The sequence below is a fragment of the Mauremys reevesii genome, linkage group 11 (assembly GCF_016161935.1).
Source record: "Mauremys reevesii isolate NIE-2019 linkage group 11, ASM1616193v1, whole genome shotgun sequence".
NCBI lineage: Eukaryota > Metazoa > Chordata > Testudines > Geoemydidae > Mauremys > Mauremys reevesii.
This window is the reverse complement of record NC_052633.1, coordinates 58,325,916-58,351,135: the sequence shown is the minus strand read 5'-3', so window position 1 is coordinate 58,351,135 and position 25,220 is coordinate 58,325,916. Positions and strand designations below refer to the sequence as shown.

Below are 25,220 nucleotides of genomic sequence, written 5' to 3'. Positions count from 1 at the left end.
GCAGGTGCTATTTTGAGCATGTCAGTTTTCACAACATAGGCTCATCCCAGATTCTGGAACAAGCTCAAATGTTCAGTTCGTGGAGAATGTACATAAGCTATACTAAAGACAAACCCACAGTAACTGTCTCCAGTTTGTGAGGGACCCCATGGAGCCAGTCTCTAGGAAACAGATAAATGCATGGAGGTTAAGTCCAGGATGGGTAATGAATGGTGTCCCTAGCCTCTGTTTGTTAGAGGGTGGAGATGGATGGCAGGGGAGAGAGAACTTGATCATTACCTGTTAGGTTCACCCCTTCTGGAGCACTTGGCATTGGCCATTGTCAGTAGACAGGATACCGGGCAGGATCGACCTTTGGTTTGACCCAGTATGGCTGTTCTTATGTTCTAACCTAAATGAACCCAAAGTTACGGAGACAGATATGAGTCAAGGAAGCCAGCAGAGTATCAGAAACCTGGAAAAATCTCTGACTGGATGGGCTCAGGTGTTTGGTCACAAGCTGAGGTGGTTCAAAAGCTTTGGATTTTTTTAAGCAGAATTTTTTACTGTTTCTTTAAACAATCAAACACAGCAAGCAGCAAATATTTGGCCACACACTTCTGAAACCCCAAACCATATTCAGGTTTTGGCAGACTAATTTCAGCTTTTCAATTAAAAAAAACACAACAAATTTTGAAGGAAAGCAGACATTGTACATGATTTTTTTTCTGCTTTTTAAAAAAACCCTAGTTTTCGATCTAGAAAAGGTTTTGACGGAAAATATTTGTCCAACCCTTTTAATGCACTTTAGTGCCTTTTAGCACTAGCTGATTCTGAGAACCAGTGATACCTTGTAAAGAAGTTTTCTCAAAACTGGGTTTGTGCCGAGATGCAGGTTTATTTTTCCCAGGGCCGCTCGTGTGGGGAAGCAAGTGGGGCAATTTGCCCGGGCCCCACAGGGGCCCCCATGAGACTATAGTATTGCAATTTTTTTATGGAAGAGGCCCCCAAAATTGCTTTGCCCCAAGCCCCCTGAATCCTCTGGGCGGCCCTGGCCACCAGTGCGGGGGGCTCTATATTTTAATTTAATTTTAAATGAAGCTTCTTAAACATTTTAAAAACCTTATTTACTTTACATACAATGATCGTTTAGTTATATATTATAGACTTATAGAAAGAGACCTTCTAAAAATGTTAAAATGTATGACTGGCACGTGAAACCTTAAATTAGAGTGAATAAATGAAGACTCGGCACACCACTTCTGAAAGGTTGCCGACCCCTGCAGACCATCCAGTCTATTCCTTGTCAATGAAGGATTGTTCCCTGTGGTGTACTTTTTAGTATCTTGTTCAATATAATTTTATATGTCCTCTTCCTCTTGTGGATTCCTAACCTTCAAGACACTGTGTGCCCTTGACTCCTCTTGAAATCAGTCGGACTTGAAAGTGGCCAGTGCTCAAATAATGGACTCCTCAATACTTCTTTCACCTGATATATTTGTAAAAGGTCTTAGTTATACTTCTTTGGTTATCATAAACTTTGATTTTTTTCCCCCGCTCTTCTCTTTTCTGGACACCTCCTCTGATTCTAAGAATTTGTGTTTGTTTGCTCACTCCCTTTTCTGTTTCCAGTGTGGTTTTGATTCATTTCAGATTTTTCTGCAGCTCCATCTTGCATTCGTTTTTTCCAGTTGAACTGCAGCTTGTTGTACTTTGGTTATAGTGCCTTTAGGGATCGCCTATAGGGATTTCCCACCATTACTGCTCAGTGGCGGATTTTAATACTTCTTCCCATTGTATGCTACCTTTCTCAATTACCCAAAATGTGCCTTTTTGAAATCTAATACCCAAATGTTGCTTTCTATCATTCCATTCTTTTCTTTGCTGAACCCAGTGAGTTCAAAGTTACTTATTCTAAGCTTCCCTATTATTCTGACGTTCTCTTATCAGTAAGGAGTAAATCAAACATGGCTTCCACTGGTTGAAGACTGTCTTCTGGCCCATAAAGTTTTCTTCTTTGTAACTAAGGAACATCCATGTAGTTTCAACGCGAAGGCTTTAATTCATTTCAAAATAAAAACAGTTTGAAGCTTGCCTGTTTTGAAAAACCATTAAGAAATTAGATTGATTTGCATTTGGCTTTAGAGATTTCATATTAGTTCCAGTTACAATAATGTGTTCAGACATCATTTGATTGCTCAAAGAACTAGCCAAACAGTCCAGAAACTGAAACTCTGCCATCTCTGTTAAATATTCAGTGATCAAATAACATGCAGTACCTACAGTGTCTTGACTGTGTATTCATCTGACTTGGAAATGTAATTAATTGACTTCAATTGAATTCATCAAAGCATTTTAAGCTGAGTTAATATGCAAGTTGTGCTGCAAGTCCCTGGAATAATTATCTCAATTTTATTTCGTTAGCTCTCTGCTATCATGCTGATAACAGCCATAGCCCCCATATCAGATCTGAGTGACCTCCTTGTTTGCCTCAGCTGTTGGCATTTACAATAAAGAGTCTGAAATTAGTTAATTATACAAGGTTACATATATACTCAGTGAGAGCAGCTGTTCCTACTTCAGTGGTTGTTCTCCACATGGTGGTGCCATATATGTAACAATTAAGTTATTATTCTCTTAAATCTGTATAGTGTTTAAATACCGACTGATTTTAAAAGTGGGAGCAAGAGATGTGGTTGGCTTGTAGACTTGGCATGGGCTTTAATTTTAGATGACAGGTCTGAATTGGTGGTGACTGGAAATGCTTTCCCTACAGAGGCAGTTGGAAATGAAATAGTGGTCTCATTTCTGTTCTTGATAAACAACGGTATACATTAGTAACGTTTTCATCACAACTGATACCTTTATCAGTAGTCTGTTCAGAGGCTTCAAGACACAGAGACTGGAGTAAAGAATTAAATAGATGTGGAATTATATTTCCAAAACTAGAGATGGGCTATCCAAGTGGAGGGTGGGAAGTATTCTAGTCAGGGGACATTATGGGGAAAGTTTACACTATTTCTGTTGGCGCTGTACCTGTGGATAAATGAGTGCAAAGTTCTGCAGTTTAAGTAATGGAGTGGTAGCAAGAAACACTGGATTTCTAACTTCAGCTCTGCCACTAACTATGTATGCCTTGGGCAAATCACTTAGCCTGTCTAGGCCAAATACTGCCTGCAGTTACACACATGCCACCCTCATGAAATCAATGAAATTGCATCGATATAAATGAGGTCAGAAGTTTTGTTCTCGCTCTTTGTTTTCCCACCTGTTAAATGAGGAAAATGTACCTGGAAGAGATGTTGTACAGTGCTTTGAAAGTATAAAGCACCATATTAGTGCTAATTATTGCCAAATACATTTCCTGTGTCTGCTTTTATATAACTATGCAGTATAGTCCAGGTTTCTTGCTTTATTTTAAAGTTTGCCTGAAAATCAGTGAGGAAAGAATAACTATTTTAATAAGTACAGGATGAATGAACATATCAGTGCCTTTTAAAAAATTACAGTGTACAGAAAGCTGCACATGAACAGTATAGGCTAATACATTTATATTATAATGGACTAGTTATGTTATTGTATAGAACATTTACATCTTCATGAAGATTATGATGAATGGCTCATAACACAGTTAAAACTGGTCTGATTTGTGTCCATTTATCCTTTTCCTTAGAGACTGTCCAGTTTGGCCGATGTACATAGCAGAGGGGCATAGCTGGCATCATGATGGCATATATTACATTGGTGGATGTGCAGGTGAATGAACCGGTGATAGTGTGGCTGATCTGGTTAGGTCCTGTGATGGTGTTGCTGGTGTAGATATGTGGGCAGAGTTGGCATCAAGGTTTGTTGCATGGATTGGTTCCTGAGCTAGAGTTACTATGGTGCGGTGTGCAGTTGCTGGTGAGAATATGCTTCAGGTTGGCAGGTTGTCTGTGGGCGAGGACTGGCCTGCCACCCAAGGCCTGTGAAAGTGTGGGATCATTGTTCAGGATGGGTTGTAGATCCCTGATGATGCGTTGGAGGGGTTTTAGCTGGGGACTGTATGTGATGGCTAGTGGAGTCCTGTTGGTTTCTTTCTTGGGTTTGTCTTGCAGTAGAAGGCTTCTGGGCACACGTCTGGCTCTGCTGATCTGTTTCCTTATTTCCTCGTGTGGGTACTGTAGTCTTGAGAATGCTTGGTGGAGATTTTCTAGGTGTTGGTCTCTGTCTGCGGGGTTAGAGCAGATACGGTTGTACCTCAGTGCTTGGCTGTAGACAATGGATCTTGTGGTGTGCCCGGGATGGAAGCTGGAGGCATGAAGGTAGGCATAGCGGTCGGTAGGTTTTCGGTATAGGGTGGTGTTAATGTAACCATGACTTATTTGCACCGTGGTGTCTAGGAAGTGGACCTCCCGTGTAGATTGGTCCAGGCTGAGGCTGATGGAGGGGTGGAAGCTGTTGAAATCGTGGTGGAATTTTTCCAGAGTCTCCTTCCCATGGGTCCAGATGATGAAGATGTCATCAATGTAGCGTAGGTAGAGAAGGGGTGTGAGTGGACGGGAGCTGAGGAAGCGTTGTTCCAGGTCGGCCATAAAAATATTGGCATATTGTGGGGCCATGCGGGTGCCCATAGCGGTGCCACTGATCTGGAGATATATATTGTCATTAAATTTGAAATAGTTGTGTGTGAGGATAAAGGCACAGAGCTCAGCAACCAGTTGTGCTGTGGCATCATCAGGGATACTGTTCCTGACAGCTTGTATTCCATCAGTGTGTGGGATGTTTGTGTAGAGAGCCTCTACATCCATGGTGGCTAGGATGGTGTTTTCTGGAAGGTCACTAATGGATTGTAGTTTCCTCAGGAAATCAGTGGTGTCACGGAGATAGCTGGGAGTGCTGGTAACATAGGGTCTGAGTAGAGAGTCTACATATCCAGACAGTCCTTCAGTGAGAGTGCCAATGCCCGAGATGATGGGGCATCCAGGATTTCCAGGTTTGTGGATCTTGGGTAGTAGATAGAATAACCCTGGTCGAGGCTCTAAGGGTATGTTGATTTGTTCCGGTGTTAGTGTAGGGAGTGTCCTGAGTAGATGGTGCAACTGCACACCGCACCATAGTAACTCTAGCTCAGGAACCAATCCATGCAACAAACCTCGATGCCAACTCTGCCCACATATCTACACCAGCAACACCATCACAGGACCTAACCAGATCAGCCACACCATCACCGGTTCATTCACCTGCACATCCACCAATGTAATATATGCCATCATATGCCAGCAATGCCCCTCTGCTATGTACATCGGCCAAACTGGACAGTCTCTAAGGAAAAGGATAAATGGACACAAATCAGACATTAGGAATGGCAATATACAAAAACCTGTAGGAGAACACTTCAACCTCCCTGGCCACACAATAGCAGATCTTAAGGTGGCCATCCTGCAGCAAAAAAACTTTAGGACCAGACTTCAAAGAGAAACTGCTGAGCTCCAGTTCATCTGCAAATTTGACACCATCAGCTCAGGATTAAATAAAGACTGTGAATGGCTTGCCAATTACAGAACCAGTTTCTCCTCCCTTGGTTTTCACACCTCAACTGCTAGAACAGGGCCTCATCCTCCGTGATTGATCTAATCTTGCTTGCTTATATATACCTGTCTCTGGAAATTTCCACTACTTGCATCCGAAGAAGTGGGTATTCACCCACGAAAGCTCATGCTGCAAAACATCTGTTAGTCTATAAGGTGCCACAGGATTCTTTGCTGCTTCTACAGAACCAGACTAACACCGCTACCCCTCTGATACATGAATAACGTAGCTGAAGTCGACATACTTGGATTGACTTACCGTGGTGTCTTCACCGCGGTGAGTTGACTGCTGCCGGTCCCCTGTTGACTCTACCTGCGCCTCTCATGGCACAGGAGTACAGGAGTCGACGGGAGAGCACTTGGGGGTTGATTTATCATGTCTAGACTAGATGCGATAAATCGATCCCCACTAGATCGATCGTTGCCCACCGATCCAACGGGCAGTGTAGACATACCCTAATTTTAGGGCCTGAGCCTATTACCATTGAAGTTAAGACCAGAATTACCGTTTGTTTCAGTGAAAGCAGGATTAAGTGCCTGGATTGTCAGGGACCTTGTCTTGGAACTTGTCTGTAAAGGGTTTTCAATTAAGCCCCAGCTCTGCCTTCATTTTTGTAGGCTAAATATTTCACCTACAAATAATTCCCTCCCCCCCACAGTGAATTGGGGTAAAAATATTATTCTTGGGATATGTAACTACATGGTATAAAAAAATAGTAGACATGAAAAAGGAGATTTTTAAAGGCATATACAGTAGTTAGGCACACAACTCCCATAAGTACTTTAATAACAACATATCTTGTTTTCAGACCCTGAATCTGCAGTCTTTTGGTTGCATTACTTTTTTCCCCTCCCTACCTTTCAGCTTTACACCCACCAGTAGCCCACTGTGTGGAAAGAAACCACTGTTTATCAGTACAAATATAATGCAAATTATAGTGTAGATTCAAGTTACAATTCTTTTTCTCTACAAGAAACACAAGCTCATGCAGGGCACAATCCAACTGGACTATCTTACCAAGGGATAATCACTTACCTAACTAGTAAAAAGAAGATTAATCTTTGATCAAAGAAAATAATAGTTATTACTGGAACACTAGGAGAGAAAACAAACTCTTTGAAAAGACATTCAGTTATGACATCTATTTAATGGACTAAGATTTGTCAGAAGAGAAGAAACTCTGTAAGATGCTGTTGAATCTCAGTAATACTTTTGTATGAAAAATATAAATTTATATATATTAGCAATGAATGAAAACTGTTAAGTCTTATCTAATCCATCTCCTGCTAAAACCGAGTTTTTCCCTGGGTATATTTCCTACTGCTTTCTCCAGCCTAGCGACAGATGTCTCAAATTATGAGGACTCTAACATTCTCACAGAACAGCATTTCAGAGCAAAGCACTCATGATATCTTATAATTTCTTCCTTTATAATACTATCCTTTCCCCTCTTTCTGCACTATCCAAATCTCTGCCCATGCCTTGGGCTTCACTCCCCTTAATCAGAGGAACCATCTCCTGCCTGACCCTCCTCTCTTATCTCCAGTCATCCTGAAAAGCTGCTGAATTCATCTTCCTGCTCAGCCCTTCCAACCATTTCACCTCCAGGTAAAACTGAATAATTTCCTTTGTTTCTTTTATGAGATCAAATTCAAGTGCCTCTTCTTCATCTTTAAGACCATATGAAAACTTGTCCTTGCTCATAGCTCCCTCCCTCTTCTCCTCTCACTCCCTGTACTCCCAATAGTCGCTCTTTCCTTTCATCTCCTTCACTCTCAGCTTTGTGGCCCCTGATCTTGCATCAATCTCTCTTCATGTGTATCCCTAGCCTGCCTCTTCAAAATCCATTCCTTCCAGGAATTATTCCTAGGATACGTCCATACTACCCGCCCGGGTCAGCGGGTAGCGATCGACTTCTCAGAGTTTGATATATCGCGTCTCATCTAGACGCGATATATCGAACTCCGAATGCGCTCCCGTCGACTCCAGAACTCCACCACCACGAACGGCGGTGGCGGAGTCGACGGGGGAGCCGCGGACTTCGATCCCGCGCTGTGAGGACGGGTAAGTACTTCGAACTAAGGTACTTCGAGTTCAGCTACGCTATTCACGTAGCTTAACTTGCGTACCTTAGTTCGAATCCCCCCCCAGTGTAGACCAGACCCTAGTTTGTTTTCCTCGGATAATTTCTAGTCTAGTTTAGATGGTAAGCTCTTTGGGGTGGGGACGTGTTTGGTATACATACGCTTATACGTTTGCAGAGCTGCTTAAGTCTCCCTTCCAATCCCACTAATGTGCACTCTGCACCCATGTGCAAAGTCCAACTGACATCACTGTGACTCTACTAACAGGTACAGAAGTCTGCACTAGTGGATCCCAATGCAGGACCTAATGCTCTAAACAGCTAGTGATTATGATACTAATAATATCACCATTAGGAGTTTTTCCTGGTATGCAACATAAATGTTTGTTTACATCACGCCTGCTGTGTATCACCCTAACTAATCCCTCTTCCTTCTTAGTGTTTACTATTTATACCTCTCAATTACTCACACACTGTTATACCCATCCTAGTTGATTAACCAGACTGTAAATATTTTATTCTTCTAGGCTGGATTTTCAAAGGTTCCTAAAAGAGTTAGGTATCCAAATCTCATTGATGTTCCATGGGATTTGAGTACTCAGGTGCAAAAGGGAGCTTTGAAAATACCAGCCTTAATTTTTTTAATTGCAAGTCATTCCCTCCTGCCTCTTACTCAGTCCAAAAATATTTGCTTCAATTTTTTAAATAGTTAACATGAAAGAGTAAGGCCAGAAAATCAATTCTAGCACTACACTGACTTTTCAACTTACGTAAAGGGAAATTTAACAAATAATGCTACCGAATATTAGTTACAGTTGGCATAGATTACATTTTTGCATGTTTCCCATAGACTCAACCTGATCAGTTGAACGTTTTCCCTTTAAGATCTTTTATTTTTCAGAGACAGTGGAAGCATTTAGTTTGTTGTTTATATTGTTGTTTCCAAACATCATGGCTCATCAGCACAACTGATCAAAATGAAGGCTATCAGAGGTGCAGCAAACTACTTATTTATTTGGATATCAGTAAATGCAAGATGTACTCTGACCTGTTTGAATCATGGTTGTGCTGCTACCTGCTGTGGCTAGGAAGATACTTGAGTGGGAAAATAGCCCTACTTTCCAATAAATTTGTGTTCCAATTTGACAACATATAACAATGTGCTGTGCTGAGTTATGTTAATCTCCTATAATGGTGCACAACTGGATGATGCTATATCCCTGCGAAGAGTACATATTTTCTGCCTGCATATTATCCTGTTGAAGGAAACAGAAGCAGGTATTTCAGAGCCGGCACATATCTACTTCTTTGAGCACATTCATTGATTTTTGTATAGTAAAGTTATGCAGGAGAACACTAACTAGGAGTGTCTACTGAGATACCTTCTTTGAGTCTTATTGGCAAATCATTTAGGTTATTCTTTCCTGTGAGGACAAACAGCCAAATTAATTGCAAGAAAGGTAATAAACTATTGGTAGACACTTATCACGGGATTAGTTTTCAGATAATTAAGAACAATTGCTTATTTTAGATGAGTAGATGACTGTTTCCTGAATAACAATGTACATTTCAATAAGATTACCATGTAAAACTATTTGACAAGGTGATAAATAAATATAAGAACATAACAGTATTCCCTTAACACTGGGCAAGTGCATTCAGCTGAGCGATCACTGGCTGCTTTCCAAGATAGGGACAGATTCTGCTCTCACTTTGACTGGTATAAATTGGGAGGAGCTCCACTGATGTCAGGGAAGATGTTTTAGATTTACAGCAGTCTAACTGGGGTGAGAATTTGTGCTGCAATGCAATGACATTGCTTTTTAATATTCATAATAAGGGCATTACTCACGTTTTCTCCCACATTCAGTTCAGTATTCACTGGCAGGTGCAAAGCAATAAGGCTGTGGTTTTTAACCTGATATCTCTATAAAAAGTTTTTAAATTTGAAAATAGATCTCAGTATGATTTATTGAAGAATGGTATTTGAAATTCCCAAGCATTTGTGAAAATAGAAGGTTTCTTACATCTTGCTGTCCAGAGTTTCCTTGGTATCTTTATTGTCCTTCTTTTGAGTAGTCTATAGGACTAACAACATATTGTCGTGAATTACCGTATATACTCGATCCTAAGCCGGTTCGTTTATAAGCTGACACCCCCAAGCTGGATAAGTAAAAATGGCAAATTTTTATGACCCATTCATAAGCCGACTCTATAATTCAGGGGTCGGCAAACTTTGGCTCCCGGGCCATCAGGATAAGCCACTAGTGGGACGAGACAGTTTGTTTACCTTGAGTGTCCGCAGGCACAGATTAAACCTAAGTAAACAAAGTGTCCCATCCCGCCAGCAGCTTACCCCAACAGGCTGGGACAGCAACTGGTGGGGAAATCTGGGGAGGAGGGGGGGGCGAGAAGCTGTGGGTCAGAGGAGTAACCCCTGTGACCACCCCCCACATGACCCCACCCGTAGCCTGGGACCCCGACACTCTCTCTCCATCCCATCCCCTCCCACCTTAGCTGGGGTGGGCCAGGAGAGGATGTCTCTGGCCTGGCCAGAGCTGCTCCAGCAGGCCAAATGGCATGGCTGCAGCCTGCCAGCCCCAGAGCTGCAGCTGCTTTGGAGGCTGGGGGCAGAGCAGCGTGGCCAGAAGTGGAAAGACTCTGGCCCAGCCTCTTCCCTTCTGGCTCTATTGGCTGTGCTGCCTCTCCTTGCCCCCTCTGTTGCGTGGGAGGGAGGGGGCTGTGTCCCACCTCTCCCCCTCTCTATATCTGTTCATAAGCTGAACCCCTTCTCTGATGCTTCCCTTTTTTACTAAAAAAATTCAGCTTATGAATGAGTATATATGGTAAGTATACTCATGAACAATTTTTCAACTGCTTCCACTGTATACATTTAATACAGGTTTTCGGCAAGTATTTATGTTGGTGGTTAAAGTGAGGAAACTGAGTCATAAGTCCACCCAATTTAGGCTTAATCAGTTTCAAACAGAATGATTGTCACTTATAATGTCTGAACACACGTTTCTATCTCACAATAATAACAGACCAGATGGAATTGGTAATAATTGGAAATATACCAATCTCCTAGAACTGGAAGGGACCTTGAAAGGTCATTGAGTCCAGCCCCCTGCCTTCACTAGCAGGACCAATTTTTGCCCCAGATCCCTAAGTGGCCTCCTCAAGGATTGAACTCACAATCCTGGGTTTAGCAGGCCAATGCTCAAACCACTGAGCTATCCCTCCCCCCATGTTACCATGTTCTAGGAGCCCAAGTTACCACATTCTGGGGCAGCGGGAAGTCCTTCCAACTTCCATGTTGATCGTTGCCTCTTCTGATCTATGTCATGATCCTTTCAGTTTCTGGTCCAGCGTTCTCCAATTTGGGCCTTGTTTACTTGGATTTTTATACATTTCCACATTTCAGACTACTTAATCTTTATCCAATTGGCTTTTAGCACATGACCCCTTCGAGTTTCATGTAACCCGTACATTACGTATGCAAAACTTTGGTTTACATAATTTCTGCAGTTTTGTTGTTGTTTATGTAGGTTTTATGTCATGAGTTTTCCCAGTAAAAGGTTTCTTGTTGTTACAGGTCTGTGTGTTTTCACCTCAAAACTTCTGGCACAAGCTGATACTGTTGTTCTGTCAGCAGTAACCTAATTTTAAGTAGACCAGCCAATGATTCGATGTCAAAGAAGTGGCAAAACCACACGTCAGAAAAACCTTGGCCTTAGTGTTACCTTATCTATATTCATTCCCTGTCCATAATTATAAATCATTAAAATATAACTAACCAAGCTCTTAACTTTACCGTTTAGCAATCCTTCATGTTATATGTGTGTTATAAGTCAGTATATGTTACCTCTTAGTCTGTTGGGGGTAGGGTGGAGGGTTGCAGAGCGCTCTATGATTATTGGGGCCAAGCAAGCTATAATCCTTCAGCATTTCTTTAGCTTTTGCAAACATAGGTTTGTCTGGGGATTTTTATTACTCAGAGTCCAAAGTCTTACATTTGTATATTGCCAAATCTTGTTAGTGTTTGTTTTCTCTTACAAATTTTGAGGTGTTTGTGTTTTGGGGCCTTGATGTTTAGTGCTTTCAGTGGTATCCCAACATTTAGTAGCATGCTTTATTGGTTCCCCTTTTACTGTGTGTCCAGTCCTGCTCTAATTGACAGTGGCAACGCTTCTTTTCATAGGATCTATTTTATGGCCCAATCCTGCAGTCATTCTTCCTGTGCATAATTCTTACTCGTTTAAATAATCCCATTGGCTTTAGAGTAACTATTCTCATGAGTATGTATTGTAGGAGAGGACGCTTACAACTCTAACTCTTTGCATCCCTAATTAGCCTTCGCAAACCTCACAGTCATTGAAATTAGATCACTAAGATTGTTTCCTCTTGGTAGCAGCACACAAGAGCCCAAGCAGCTGTACAGGGGTGGCGGAGTCTGTGATAATTTGGCTGATATTGGGGGAGGCACTAAGTATGCTCAATTATTTACACTGTTGTCCTAAGAGGGTTCAGACTTTTCCCCACCTGATTGACATTCAGTTGGCCACTAAAGAAAAGTTAATAGATGCACAGGCAAAAGAAAGCATCTCTCTGGCTGTCAGCTCCAATATGGAGCTAAAGTCAGAGAGAAAAGAGATCCCATCTATCCAAAGCTCTTGCAAATGACGTTAGATCATGCGATGGGGAGCGAGGGAGCATTTCACTCCAGTGATCAAATGGATGGGACATAAAGAGGCCCTCCACCTTCTCTGGAAATCAGGACATGATGCCTTGCAACTTTGTTTCCCCTGGGACATTGACAAAATGAGTATTGACCACTCCCCCTACAAAAGCATGACACACATATACTTTAGCACAGGCTGTACATCCCCATCCTTCTCTTGGAGCCATGTAGGAGTAGGGGCTGATGCCCCAAGTGAGGTGAGGAGAGAGCAGAGGAGTGCAGCAGGGTATTTTTATGTGTGGGAGCATGCTCTCTTAGGTCTTTCCAGCATGCTTTGGTAAAACAGGAATGTTGTTCATTGGAAAAGGAGATAAAGGAAATGAGAGGGGCCCCACATAACAGACCAAGTTCTCTCTTGACTTGATCTATCTGCAACATAATCAGCATGCATGGCTGCATACAGCTACATGGTAACCTCCACATACCTTTCAAGGCTGAAAGAATTAGGAGAGCATTTTTTTTCAAAAACATGGATGCTAAATTGCACACACAATTCTGGGTGCACCTGACGTGTACAGGGAAACTGAAATTTGCAGATGGCAGGACTGTTTTGTATGCACAGGTGAGGATTTGTTCATTTGTATTTAAGTTTGCATGGGCACACAGATACCTACATAATATAGCACATGCTTTTGAAAATGTAGCCCTATATTGTCTACAGTGTCAAACACAGTATGTGCAGAAAGTAATATACAATAAATGAATGCTCTGCTGTAATTTCTTCTGTTGCTTTCTAAAATATATGCTTTAAATCTTCACAATGTAACAGTCATCCTATATTCCTTGATAATGTTTCATACAGTCCTGGTATTAAAGATTCCTATCAGATGATGCTATCTATTTAAGTGGTGGTCTTTAAGTTACAAATAACATGACTGGCAGATGGTTAATGATTTTTTGAGAGTCATGAGAAAGGAGTGCTTAAGCATTAATCATCTGATGTAAGTGTCACTCAGTGAAGTCTTGTGTCCCAGATAGACACCTCTTCCATCTCTTTCAGATGCGAGGCACGTTTTAGCTCAGCTATAACAACTAGGGAAACAAAAATTCTTGTAGTAACTCATTTTCTTTATGTTTATTGAGACAGAATTCTGCTTGGGGGTCTCATGGGGCTGAAGCAGAAAACTTCTAAAATTATTTCTTGGCCATCTGCCTTAACCCATTATCCTGATTGGATTCATATGTAGAGATGGAATTTATATTTGGAAAAGTTTTATATATATATTTCAATAATCTCACAGAGGAGCACAGTAGATGCCAAGACTTAGGAGGACTGGATTAAGGATTTGTTAATTATTGATCCTGCCTTCAAAACAGGTCCATAACTGAACACATTTAAAGTGGCTTAAACAACACAAAGGTAAAAGTAACATAAAATAAGATCTGATGCCAGAATAGCAAAATATATGTAACAGCTACAGCTGGTACATATCTATAATAATTACTAAGATATTTTGTGCTATTTAATGTTTTATCTAGGTATGTGACCCCAATATTATGCAAACACGGACTCGACATGTGTTAAGATCGCCTTTAAATACCAAGACTTGTCCTAAAGATTCACAGATGCAACCTTGTGTTCTCAATCAAAATTGCTTTCAGTATCAGTACAATCTAACAGGTAAGCAGAACTCTAATTCACAAGAAAAATGCAGGGTATCATATTTCTCAATACACTCTTTGCTACAAAGTTAAGAATGTGACATGACAATTTAAAGCATAATATTAAAGTACAGTTCTACTTTTAAAAATAATTATGTATAAAAACACCTTATTACTTAGCAGACCTGCTCTTTGTTTGTATTTAGTTGTCTCTTTACTGCAATGAATAACATCCCAATCCTTCAGGTGCTTAACTTTAAATGTGTTAGTAGTTCCATTGAATTCATTACAGCTAAGCACATGTATAAATCTGTGCATGTTTGGATAATATAAGATTGTATTACTTGTATTATCACTGCAAAAACATCATAAATTAGCAAGAATGAAATAGTCTATTCTTTTTTGTGTATTGTCAGTATTATGAAGTCAGTCATATCCAGATGACACCAAGAGTATACTTTAAAGACAATATAGGTTATACAGGTGTACTTGAGAGTAAAATTTGTTGTTCAGAATCTTAATTACAACTGATTATAGCTGTCTTGGGGGGAAAAAATTGCAGACAAATGTTTTCCTCTTTATAGCGAATTCAGCTACTGCCTATACATGAGGACAGAACCCGTCTTTACTTTCAGATCCTTGACTAAATTTGTAGGGTTAGCAGTTAGAAAAAGTGACATTTCTACAGATAATCCAAATGCATTTGAACAGGAAGCCACTGAGTGACAAACATGAAACTTGTTTCGGAGGGTCACTTTTCAGAGCAGAACCACACTTCGCATTGTTCATGATTCACATGGTGTAGGGCACAGCACATTATTTTTTCTGTCACCATTATTTTTTAAAAAGCTCACTTTTGTTTGACTTCCTTTTTAACAACATTTTGGAAGGATGCAGTGACAATCAAAACTGACTATAGGTGCTTAACACACAGTTGAAAACAGCTAAAAAAAATCAAGAGGTTTTTTCTAGAATGAAAATATTTTATTAGACAAAGCTGCATTTGATGATGAGCTTTGCTTTGAGACACCAGAGATTAAAATACAGTAGCACTTCAGAAACTTTTATAGCTATTTTATTAAATTGAAATTTTACTTCAGACAAAAAATGTGGCCTTCTGCATGTGCCAACTGTTTTCAAACGATACATTGTATCAGCATTAAACAGTTTTTGACATATTCTGATGTGTTGCTTTTTTTTAAGAGACATTGGAGATATGATAGTGAATTTCCCAATTCAGACTTGCTTTTTCTCTTTAAGAATAACTTCCTTTTATCCGCTTTGTTCTTAGAGTGATATGAACTCGCATTCTAAAGTCCCACAGTTAAATGAAGAGAACTAACTCACTTTGTAATTCAAGTTAAAAATGAAGGTCAATGATGGCTTGCTGTACTAAATGCAATGACGTATCTTTAGATTGGAGTACATGTCAGCTAAGTGAAAATGCAACCTGTGGACAAGGGATTCGGAGACGCCTTTTGAGCTGTATGCGCAGTGATGGAAAATCAGTGAATGTGAACTACTGTGAGCAGGTGAAGTTTATAAATACAATACAGAAATGGCTTAAAGTCTAACATACACCTCAGTTATTTTGGAAATTACGGTACTCTGACACTGTACCCCAAGCTGCCAGCTGGAGCTTTGCAGTTACCATTTAGATGGCACAGATAAGTTGCTATGATCAATATTCGATTTAGCTAGGGTCCAGGGGCGGCTCTAGGAATTTGGCCACCCCAAGCAGGGCGGCATGCCGCAGGGGGCACGTTGCCGGTCACCGGTCTTGCGGCTCCGGGGGACCTCTTGCAGATGTGCCTGCGGAGGGTCCGCTGGTCCTGCGGCTCCGGTGAAGCATCCGCAGGCACGTCTGCGGGAGGTCCACCCGAGCCGCGGGACCAGCGGACCCTCCTCAGTCATGCCTGCGGGAGGTCCACCGGAGCCGCGGGACCAGCACACCCTCTGCAGTCATGCCTGCGGGAGGTCCGCTGGTCCTGCGGCTCCGGTGGACCTCCCGCAGGCATGACTGCGGAAGGTCCACCGGAGCCGCCTGCCGCCCTGCCGGCAAAATGCTGCCCCAAGCCCGCGCTTGGCGCGCTGGGGTCTGGAGCCGGCCCTGCTAGGGTCAGAAGTTTTCAGGAACCAAAATATAAGAAGAGTACCAGAATAATAATGTGCACTGATTAGTCATCTAGTTTCTTCTTTCTACCCTAAAGGAGGATTTCAATGATGGAGTAATGTATGTATGTGTATAGAACTCAGTTCTATAGACCCTATACACAAGCAGTCCCAATGAAGTCAATAAGTAAAGGATTATGTTCTTTCGAAGTCATGTGAATAATGATTTGCAGAATGGGGCCCAAAGTTTGCAAGGGTCTGGGGAGCCTTTGAGATGTAAAATGTCATAAAAACGTAAGCTATTATTACAGCTGAAAAATCTCCCTGTAAATGGTGACCTTGAGAGTATCACTTTAGTCACTATGAATTTTCAGGTTTCTAATTTTATGACCAGCAATAGCAAAGTGACATTTTAGGTTTGTTTTTTTCATACACAGTTAAACTTGGAAAAACCTGAAAAACTGAGCATTCATTGCCTTGTGGAATGTGCTGTGAACTGTCAGCTTTCCAAATGGTCAGCCTGGTCAGAATGTTCAAACACTTGCGGCATTGGAGGTAAATTTGTTTCTAAGACTATTGTCACATTTTATCTGCATCCCTTGGAATGTTGACATGGGGTAAAGAACACAGATATATCCCAAATCCTGCAGATGTTTATGCAATCCGTAGAGCATGTAAAACCAGTCATATACATAATAATAAAGAGCAACATACATTTCTGTGCAGATTTTAGAAGTGTGATAATCACTTAAACATCTTGTAAATCATTAGAAAATGATCTGCTGACATTTTTTTAGGGTTTTTAATAGACGTAAGGACTTTTCTTTGTTTTGTTACATTTCGTAAAAATCCATCAGACTGGTTTTGAATTACCCAACCATGAAAAATACAATTTAGAAAACAGACTTGTATACAAAGGATCATTTAACTAATTAATTCCAAAATCTGAACATTCAGTCATAGTTGAAAATCAACTCTTTTATATAGTGTATTTATATATATCGTAGAATTTATGTAGTGCAAAAGGAAAGCTGGTGAGAGTTTTCAGGATCTCTTTTTAATTTAGTTCTTCTCTTGTGCTTTATTGTATATTTCAGGATTCAAAATTTCAGCACAGCTAACCTTATGATGATTAAAATAATTAAATATCACCTTAAGAATTAAAAAAAAAACGTAAATAGTACTTCCTTAGACCCCATTTCTGTAGCTTGGTATGTGAGCACAGGTCCCTGTATTTGTGTAGCGCCCCAGTTACTTCAGGAATAGGTCTCCACCCCCATAGAACAATTTACAGGATTAGGGCCTTATCTAGTCTTGCATAGTTTTTCAAATCCTTGGAGAGGTCAGTTGAAGAGAAGTACTGTAGGTTTTATTTAAAATAGATCTGCAACATAATTTTCCAAGCTTCTGGTGAGCATCAATTTCTAATTGTCCATAGTGTTTATCTGAATCAAATTTATTTGAGGGCAAAGAGAAAACAGATTGATCGCTCCAGTGGAGGGGTCTTTTTAGATGGATTGCAGAGATCAAAGCATGTAACAGAAATGATCAAAGAGATTAATATTTGCATTAATTGTGTTCTTTGTCTATTGAGTTTCCATCAGTTCAGTAAAATAGTACTCCTGTAACATAAATGAGCATTTCAGATATATTATTTAACAGCCAACATGCTAAGAATATTAATTCCAAGCTGTATTTAAAAAAAAAACCTTTGAGACTTTTAATTCTCATATTATTAGATCAACTAAAGAGAGGCAACAAAAATGATTAGAGGTATGGAACAGCTACTATATGAGAAGAGATTAAAAGGCTAGGACTTTTCAGCTTGGAAAATAAGTGACTAAGGAGGGCTACAAAATCATGAATGTTGAGGAAAAAGCTAATAGAGAAGTGTTATTTACCTCTTCACCTAATGCAAGAACCAGAGATCACCCAATGAAATTAATAGGCAGCCAGTTTAAAACAAACATAAGGAAGTACTTCACACAACACATAGTCATCCTGTGGAACTTGTTGCCAGAGGATGTTGTGAAGGCCAAAAGTATAACTGGGTTCAAAAAAGAATTAGATACATTCATGGCAGACTGGTCCAGCTATGGCTGTTAGCCAAGATGGTCAGGAATGCAATCCCATGCTCTGGGTGCCCCTAAACATCTGTCTGCCAGAAGCTGGAACTGGATGAGAGGGGATGATTGCTTGATAAATTGCCCTGTTCTGTTCATTTCCTCTGAAACATCTGTCACTGTCCATTGTCAAAAGACTGGAAACTAGACCATTGATCTGACCCAATATGTATATATACCCAGTATATCTTATGTGTAAGATATTGTACATTCCAATCTCAGTAAGGTTAGGTGAGCCATATTGTCAAGTTTGTATAACTGAGTTTAGTATATGCTATGAGTCCCATTTTAATGCAAGATACAAGTTTACTACAGCTACCAGATAGAGAAGTTCTCTTTCAAGTGGCTGTGCATACGTACATTCCTCTGCAGGTGTGTGTTCACCCTGTGCACCTGTTGGAGATTTTTGCCAGCAGTACCACTAGCCAGTGGACATGTCCCTGTTCTCCTCATGATCTCAAATGAGGGCATAAATGGGACCTGTCCACCGCCTCCTTCTCAGTTCCCCTCACTACCTGAGATGATGATTTGAGCTCCCTGTAGCTTTGCTTTGGTGAGCCAGGTTAGAGAGCATTTCTGTACATACTTAGTTGATGTTTAATAGTTTACTTAGGGAGCTGTAGTTCAGTAGTTTTCCCAAGAGATTTATTATGAAAAAATCCCTGGTGTTTAAACAATGTGCTATGCGCAGGACTGTTTTCATATCACAGACAGCACATCAATTGTTTAAACTCTTTAAGTGAGGGACATGTGAGGGAAAAATGCTCCATTTGTACCTCCTTCCCCACTAGGACTAAAAAGCAGAGGGACAATTGCCTGAAGATTCACCTCATGATGGAGGCAATGTGACCTGCATCTGAACCAGGCCCTGACTGAGATACAGAGAACTCTGATTCAGCCTGAAGTGCCCCTCCAGCTGCTTCTCACTCGAAGCACAAGCTGGGTGAAAAACGTCATGCTTTATCTTATCCATCAGACTCAAAGTGTTCTAGACACCCTTACTCTGGCAGAGAATCTAAGACTTAGTCTCTGAGTAAATCTTGTAAGTTCTCTGGTACTCGTTCGAAGCCCCACAAACCTAAGCACTCACCCATTCCATCTGCGGACGCACCATGGACTCTGGCTCTCTTGGGGCTGTTGAGAATGGTGCCTTTACCAGCGCTGGGACCTCCCTCCTCTCTTCAGCCAATTCAGTCTGCATCAGCAGTGCCAGCACCATCAGCTCAGTACACTCACCTCAGGTGCCTCCAACTCCACAGGCCTTCTTATCCACAGGAGAACTACTTTGTTTTTTCTTACCTAATTCTCCCCTTGATACAGCTGACTCTACTGCTTCCTCCATCTATGTACCCAGCAGCACTGACACCCTGAGACTATACTGACACACCCTGAATCATCAACATACTCGGTGATCATACCAGCGCTGTCAGCACTGACAATACATTCAGCACTTTCGACGCATTCTCTCATGCATGCACCATTGACGTGTCTGACACTGACAGTGCATTTGGAGATTGTCTCTGCACTGCTGGCACCAATGATGCACCTGGCACCATTGTCACAGTCTGAGGTTTCACTGGTACCACCAGTACCATCAACTTCCGACCACCACAACAGATATGTGTTTTTGAATATCGTCTCTCGCCAATGCCTGGACCTCCTAGAACCCTGATGGCAATTGCTTCTCCCTATTCTGAGGACATTTCTGTTTTCTCTTCCGACTCTTAAAGGGAGGAAACTATTTCTCCATCCAGGTGTTTCAGATCCCCTTACAGGTCTTCTGAATGGATGACTTAAAGAGCATTGGGTTCCTTACAGGAAAGCTCCAACATGGTGTCCTCCACTGTGGATGGCTCTGTCTATGCCATTTCCTCTATGGGCTGCCCTGTGAGAGACTCTAGGCCACCATCTCACACACTGTCTAGAAGGAAATCTCCTCCTTGTATAGTGCAGGACTCATCTGCTCAGAATCCTGCTAACGTTCCTCAGTCTCCTGTACTGGATCCTGTGAAGGAGGGAGAATTATTGGAGGAGTCACTTAACGTTACTTCTCAAATATCTTCATCTTCACCAGAGGAAGCAGTTAGCCTGTAGTCAACATCTCCTCTCCCAGAGACCTTTAAGTCTTTTTTCAAGACCTTATGAGAAGGGTGACTACTTCTCTAGGAGTCCAAGCAGAAATTGTGCAAGAGAACCCACATGCTTTCCTGGACATTTTACAGACTACTGTTCCAGGAAGCATTGCCCTTCCTATCAATAAAGCACTTCTAGATCCAGTATGATTTTACAGTAGACTGCAGCCTCTATACCCCTTATGGTGAAGCAGGTGGATAGATGTTACCAAATCCCTCGAAAAGACATTGGTTATTTCTTTACCCACCCACTTCCTTGTTCCCTGGCGGTCACAGTGACTAATGAGCAATCTTGCCAGTCTCAATCTAAGGCCACCCCTAGGTTGTAAAGCTTATTCCACTGCCATACTACAAATGAGGATCACCAATCTCTTACCTAAATTTTATTTTCTTAATTATTCAGCCATCTCAAAGTTTGCTGATAAGTTGCTGAAGAATATAGGGAACAGTTTATAGCTTTAGTTTCTGAGGGTCATCTTACCCTTATATGTCTCTTCAGGCAGCAATACATGCCACTGACACTGACTCACATTCTGTCACCGCTGCTGTCTCCATGAGGTGTTCATCCTGTCTCCAGGCTTCCGGCATTCCAAAAAATGCTGCAGAATACAATTCATGATTTGCCCTTTGAGGGCTCTAAGTGTTCTCTGCCAGGACAGATGACATGTGAAGGACTCTCATGCAATGCTTCACTTCTTGAGAGCTATATTCCTGCTACTAAAAGAAAACTATTTAAATCACACCTCTACCTGAGACCATTGTTTCATCAGAGAACCTAAGAGAAGATCAAGAACTTCTCAATGTCACCAGGCATCTTCCACTGAGGCGGGCCCTTCCCACAAGACAATTACTACCTCAAAGTCATTTTGACTCTACGATTGAGGATGGCACACTGACGATATCTCCTCCCTTTTGATTATGCCTGTCTCTTTTTTACTGTGCTTTGCAGAACATCAGGCTGGACAAATACATACTTAGCACAGTAAAGGAGGGATATGTAATCCAGTTCATCTCCCTTCCTTTTCCCAACCCACCTTCCCCATCCCTTTTCTGGACCATTCTTACAAGAAGCTCTTGTTACTTCAAGAGCTATGGTCTCTTCTAGACTTGGGAGAAATAGAGGAAGTTCCTTACCAACACAGAAGGAAAGGATTTTATTACCGGTACTTCCTGGTCCCAAAGAAATCTGGTGGCTTCCACCCCATCCTAGATGTAAGAAAGCTGAACAAATTCATCACTAAAATCAAGTTCAGGTCACTTCCACATGGCAATACCTCCCTCCCACAGGAAGTACCATCAATTTCTGATAAACATCAACCACTAATAGTACACTGTGCTTTCTTTTGGCTTGTCTTGAGCACCAAGAGTTTTCACCAAGTGCATAACAGCAGTTGTTTGGGATTCAAATATATCCTTACGTGCACAATTGGCTGGTTCAAGCAGTATTAAGAAATCATGTCCAGAACAGTGTCCTAGTAATCAGGTTGATGTTCTCCCTTCTTGGCCTGAAAATAAAATTGGACAAATCACAGATACAATAAACTCAGGGCATAATTTTTATAGGAGCAGATCTCTACACTGGAACAGCCATGGCTTATCTTCCACAGGAACAGTTCCAATCTATAACCTTCCTTTCAGAAAGCTATCCAACGATTATCATATGATCCTGCATTCAGCTTCTCAGACACATAGCTTTGTGCATGTATGTAACACCACATGCCAGACTTCACCTCTGCTGTCTGCAAGCTTGGCTTCATTCAGTATATCAACGTTGTAGGCATCCTCTGAACATGTGGATTTGCGTACCTGCATGGGTGCTTCAGTCTCTAGATTGATAAATGTATGCAAAGGAGTTCTGTTTCTGTCCCCAGAACCATCAATGACTCTGGCTAGAGATGCATCTACAAAAGGCTGGGGGTTCATCTCAGTCAACTTCAGGCTCAAGATGTTTGGCCGCCTCATGAAATTTTCCCCCATATAACCATGCTGGAGTTTAGGGCCGTATGTCAGCCCTGCAAAATATTTATGCCCACCATCAAGAATCAAGTGATTCAAGTTCTCACAGACAATACAACTGCTATGTTTTATCTGAACAAGCAGGGAGTCATCTAAATTGTGCCAGAAGGCTAGCCTCCTGTAGCATCTGTGTATTTGTCTCAAAGTGTCCCTGAAGCTATCCGTCTTCCAGAAGTGAGGAACACTCTAGCAGATTCCCTCGGCAGGGTTTTCATAGACCCATACAAATAGTCAATTAGTCTGGATGTTCTCCTCCAGGTTTTCCACCACTAGGGATACCCAACAATAGATATGTTTGCAACAAACCTCAACAGCAAATATATGAGATTTGCTCGAGGGCAGGTTGCAGCCTGGGTTCCATCACAGGTGCTTTTCTACTTCCTTGGGTCAGTCATCTTTTACTTTATTCTTTCCAGTTCTTTTCATTCCAAGGGTCCTCAGGAAGCTGAAACAAAACAAAGCATCACTAATCCTCATTGCACCAGCATGGTCCAGGCAGTATTGGTTCACTTCTGTTTCCGCATTACATCTGCCAGTAGACCGTTTTTCCATATTTTCTCATCCTCCTGTTTCTTGAGTTTTTAAAGGGCCTGGTCAATGTTTACCCTCCTGTGTCTGATCTGGTACCTGTATGGGATTTGAATCTAGTTCTCTTCAAACTGATAGGAACTTCATTTGAGCCTATGGCCACAACTTCATTATCTTTATTGACAATGCAGACTGTGTTTTTGGTGGAAAGCACTTCTGGTAGGAGGATTTCAGTGCTTGAAGCTGCTTTAGCTGACCCTTCTCTTACTGTTTTTTTTAATAAGGACGATGTGGCCCTTAGGCCACATCCTATGTTTATGCCCAAGGTAGTGTTAGCTTTCCACCTAAATCAAACAATTAATCTTCACTTGTCTTTCCTGAAACCCCATTCATCTAAGGCAGAGGAGACTCTTCATACTTTGGACGTTCATTTAGCTGTGGCTTTTCTTGGACTGTAGTAGATCCTTCGGGACTACAACATGGCTCTTTGTAAGCTATGCAGCAAGAATTAAGGGTCAATCAGTGTCATCTCAGCAAATCTCACACTGGGTCTCTGACTATATCAACTCTGTTATGACCTTGCTAAAGTCTCCTCCATCAAGAGTAACTGCTTATTCCACCAGGGCTCAGTTCACTACATCAGCGTTCCTGAGTAAAGTCCCAATCGCTGATATATGCAAGGTGGCAACCTGGTCATCTGAGTATACTTTTCTCTACTCATTATGACTCTGGACATGCACACACCTACAGTGGAACATACATGTGCACAACACATCTCGAAGGACAACAATTACTGCACAATAAGTAACCATTTTTTTTACCACTTTAGCTCAAGCTGTAGAGGTTCATGGTTTTAGAACTGGAGATCCTGGATGCAGTCCCCAGCGAGAACCCATGATAGCTGTGATTACATTTGCATCCATCAGGGATTTAGGATCATATAAAGGGCTTATCCTTCAATTTTATAACAGGGCTCTGTGCAACTGCTAAATCTGATCCTAAAAGTAGGAATGCTGCATGGATTGGTTTAAGTGTTCAGTTTACAGCAGTAGTCTTGAACTCATTCTGCAGAGTAGGCCAAATTACACTGATAAATATGTTGTCTGGGCTGGGTCTGAAAACTTGGGCTGTCTACTCTCCTTGATCTACAGCAGCTCTCCCATGGATACCAGGAGGAGGCTTGCAAAGATCCAGGGTAGAATTATTATATTGTATTTTTAAGTCCCAGTCCTGCACAAGATTCCTCTAGAGGAGGCCCCTGTGGAGTACAGCCTCCCCTGCAGCCATTCTCTTTCCTGTCCTTGGTCCTAGTTACAGAAAATTGGGGCAGGTAAACATCAGCCTGTTTTGCCCTCTGAGAACTGAAGCACATCTTCAAAGGACTGAGGTTACAGAAACGTGCTCTTTGTTGGCACAAGTGGTTTCCTTCTTCCTCCCTCCCCACCTTGCGTATTCGTGATGCAGGGGGAAGTTAGAATCTGGGAGGGCAAAGGTTTATCGAAATGAAATTCAGTCTGAGCTCTTGATTAAAAACTAAGACCATCCTGTCTTAAGTAACTTGGCATATTGCTGAAGGTCAACTGTGCTTATCTAATTCTGCCTGTATATGCCTCCAACAGCATAATTTGAGGCTTCTCAATTTTAGTTACTTTATCTTGTATTATAAGAATGATCATTATACAGTTTCATAATTGTTCATTGCATTTTTTGGACAAATAAAATGACAGGTCCCTATTCTGAGGATCTTACAGGGTAAGGATCTGATCTTGTTCCTTTGAAAATAATGGAAGTTTTGCATTGACTTCAGTGGGAACAGTGCTGAGCCATAAATTAGACTTAAAACAGCAAAGGATAACAATAAACAAAGGAAACTATTGTTATCATTGTCCTGAGTCTCATTTGCCAAATAATAAGTTGCATACTCCTCAAAAATAATCAATGGCAGATAAACTGCATATACTGCTGCTACAGCTGCTCTCTTACTCCTATTTAGTATTTGAGATTCAAAACAAGAATCTGTTTCTCTGACTTTTCTCAGTTAGTGAAGTGCCTGCTCAGGAAACATAAGTTACTGTAAAAGGGAAAAAACAGAAATACTGTTGATGAGATCAAAGTTTACTGTTGATGCATGTATGGTTTAATGTCACTTAACTCAGCAACATCACTAACACTTTTATTCTGCCCATCTCTTATAGTAAATTATTCTTCTGTGATATATTTTAATGGAGTGTAGGAGTGCCCTATTGGATTCTGTTCAGGTTAAATGAATAGCACCAAATCTTTTTTATATATGTGGCATGTATGTCACTTCGAGTGTGGCTGTGGTGTATAGC

At 41.3% G+C, this 25,220-nt stretch overlaps 1 protein-coding gene across 3 annotated transcripts in view; it reads left to right on the top strand.

The window, feature by feature from the left end:
* Positions 1-25,220, top strand: part of THSD7B (thrombospondin type 1 domain containing 7B) — a 733,398-nt gene that overhangs the window by 686,628 nt on the left and 21,550 nt on the right. For all 3 annotated transcript variants that reach the window (XM_039494616.1, XM_039494617.1, XM_039494618.1), the window contains 3 exons: positions 13,854-13,995; positions 15,393-15,508; positions 16,526-16,643. In XM_039494616.1, the coding sequence (XP_039350550.1) occupies positions 13,854-13,995; positions 15,393-15,508; positions 16,526-16,643 (376 nt within the window). The remainder of the gene's footprint in view (positions 1-13,853; positions 13,996-15,392; positions 15,509-16,525; positions 16,644-25,220) is intronic.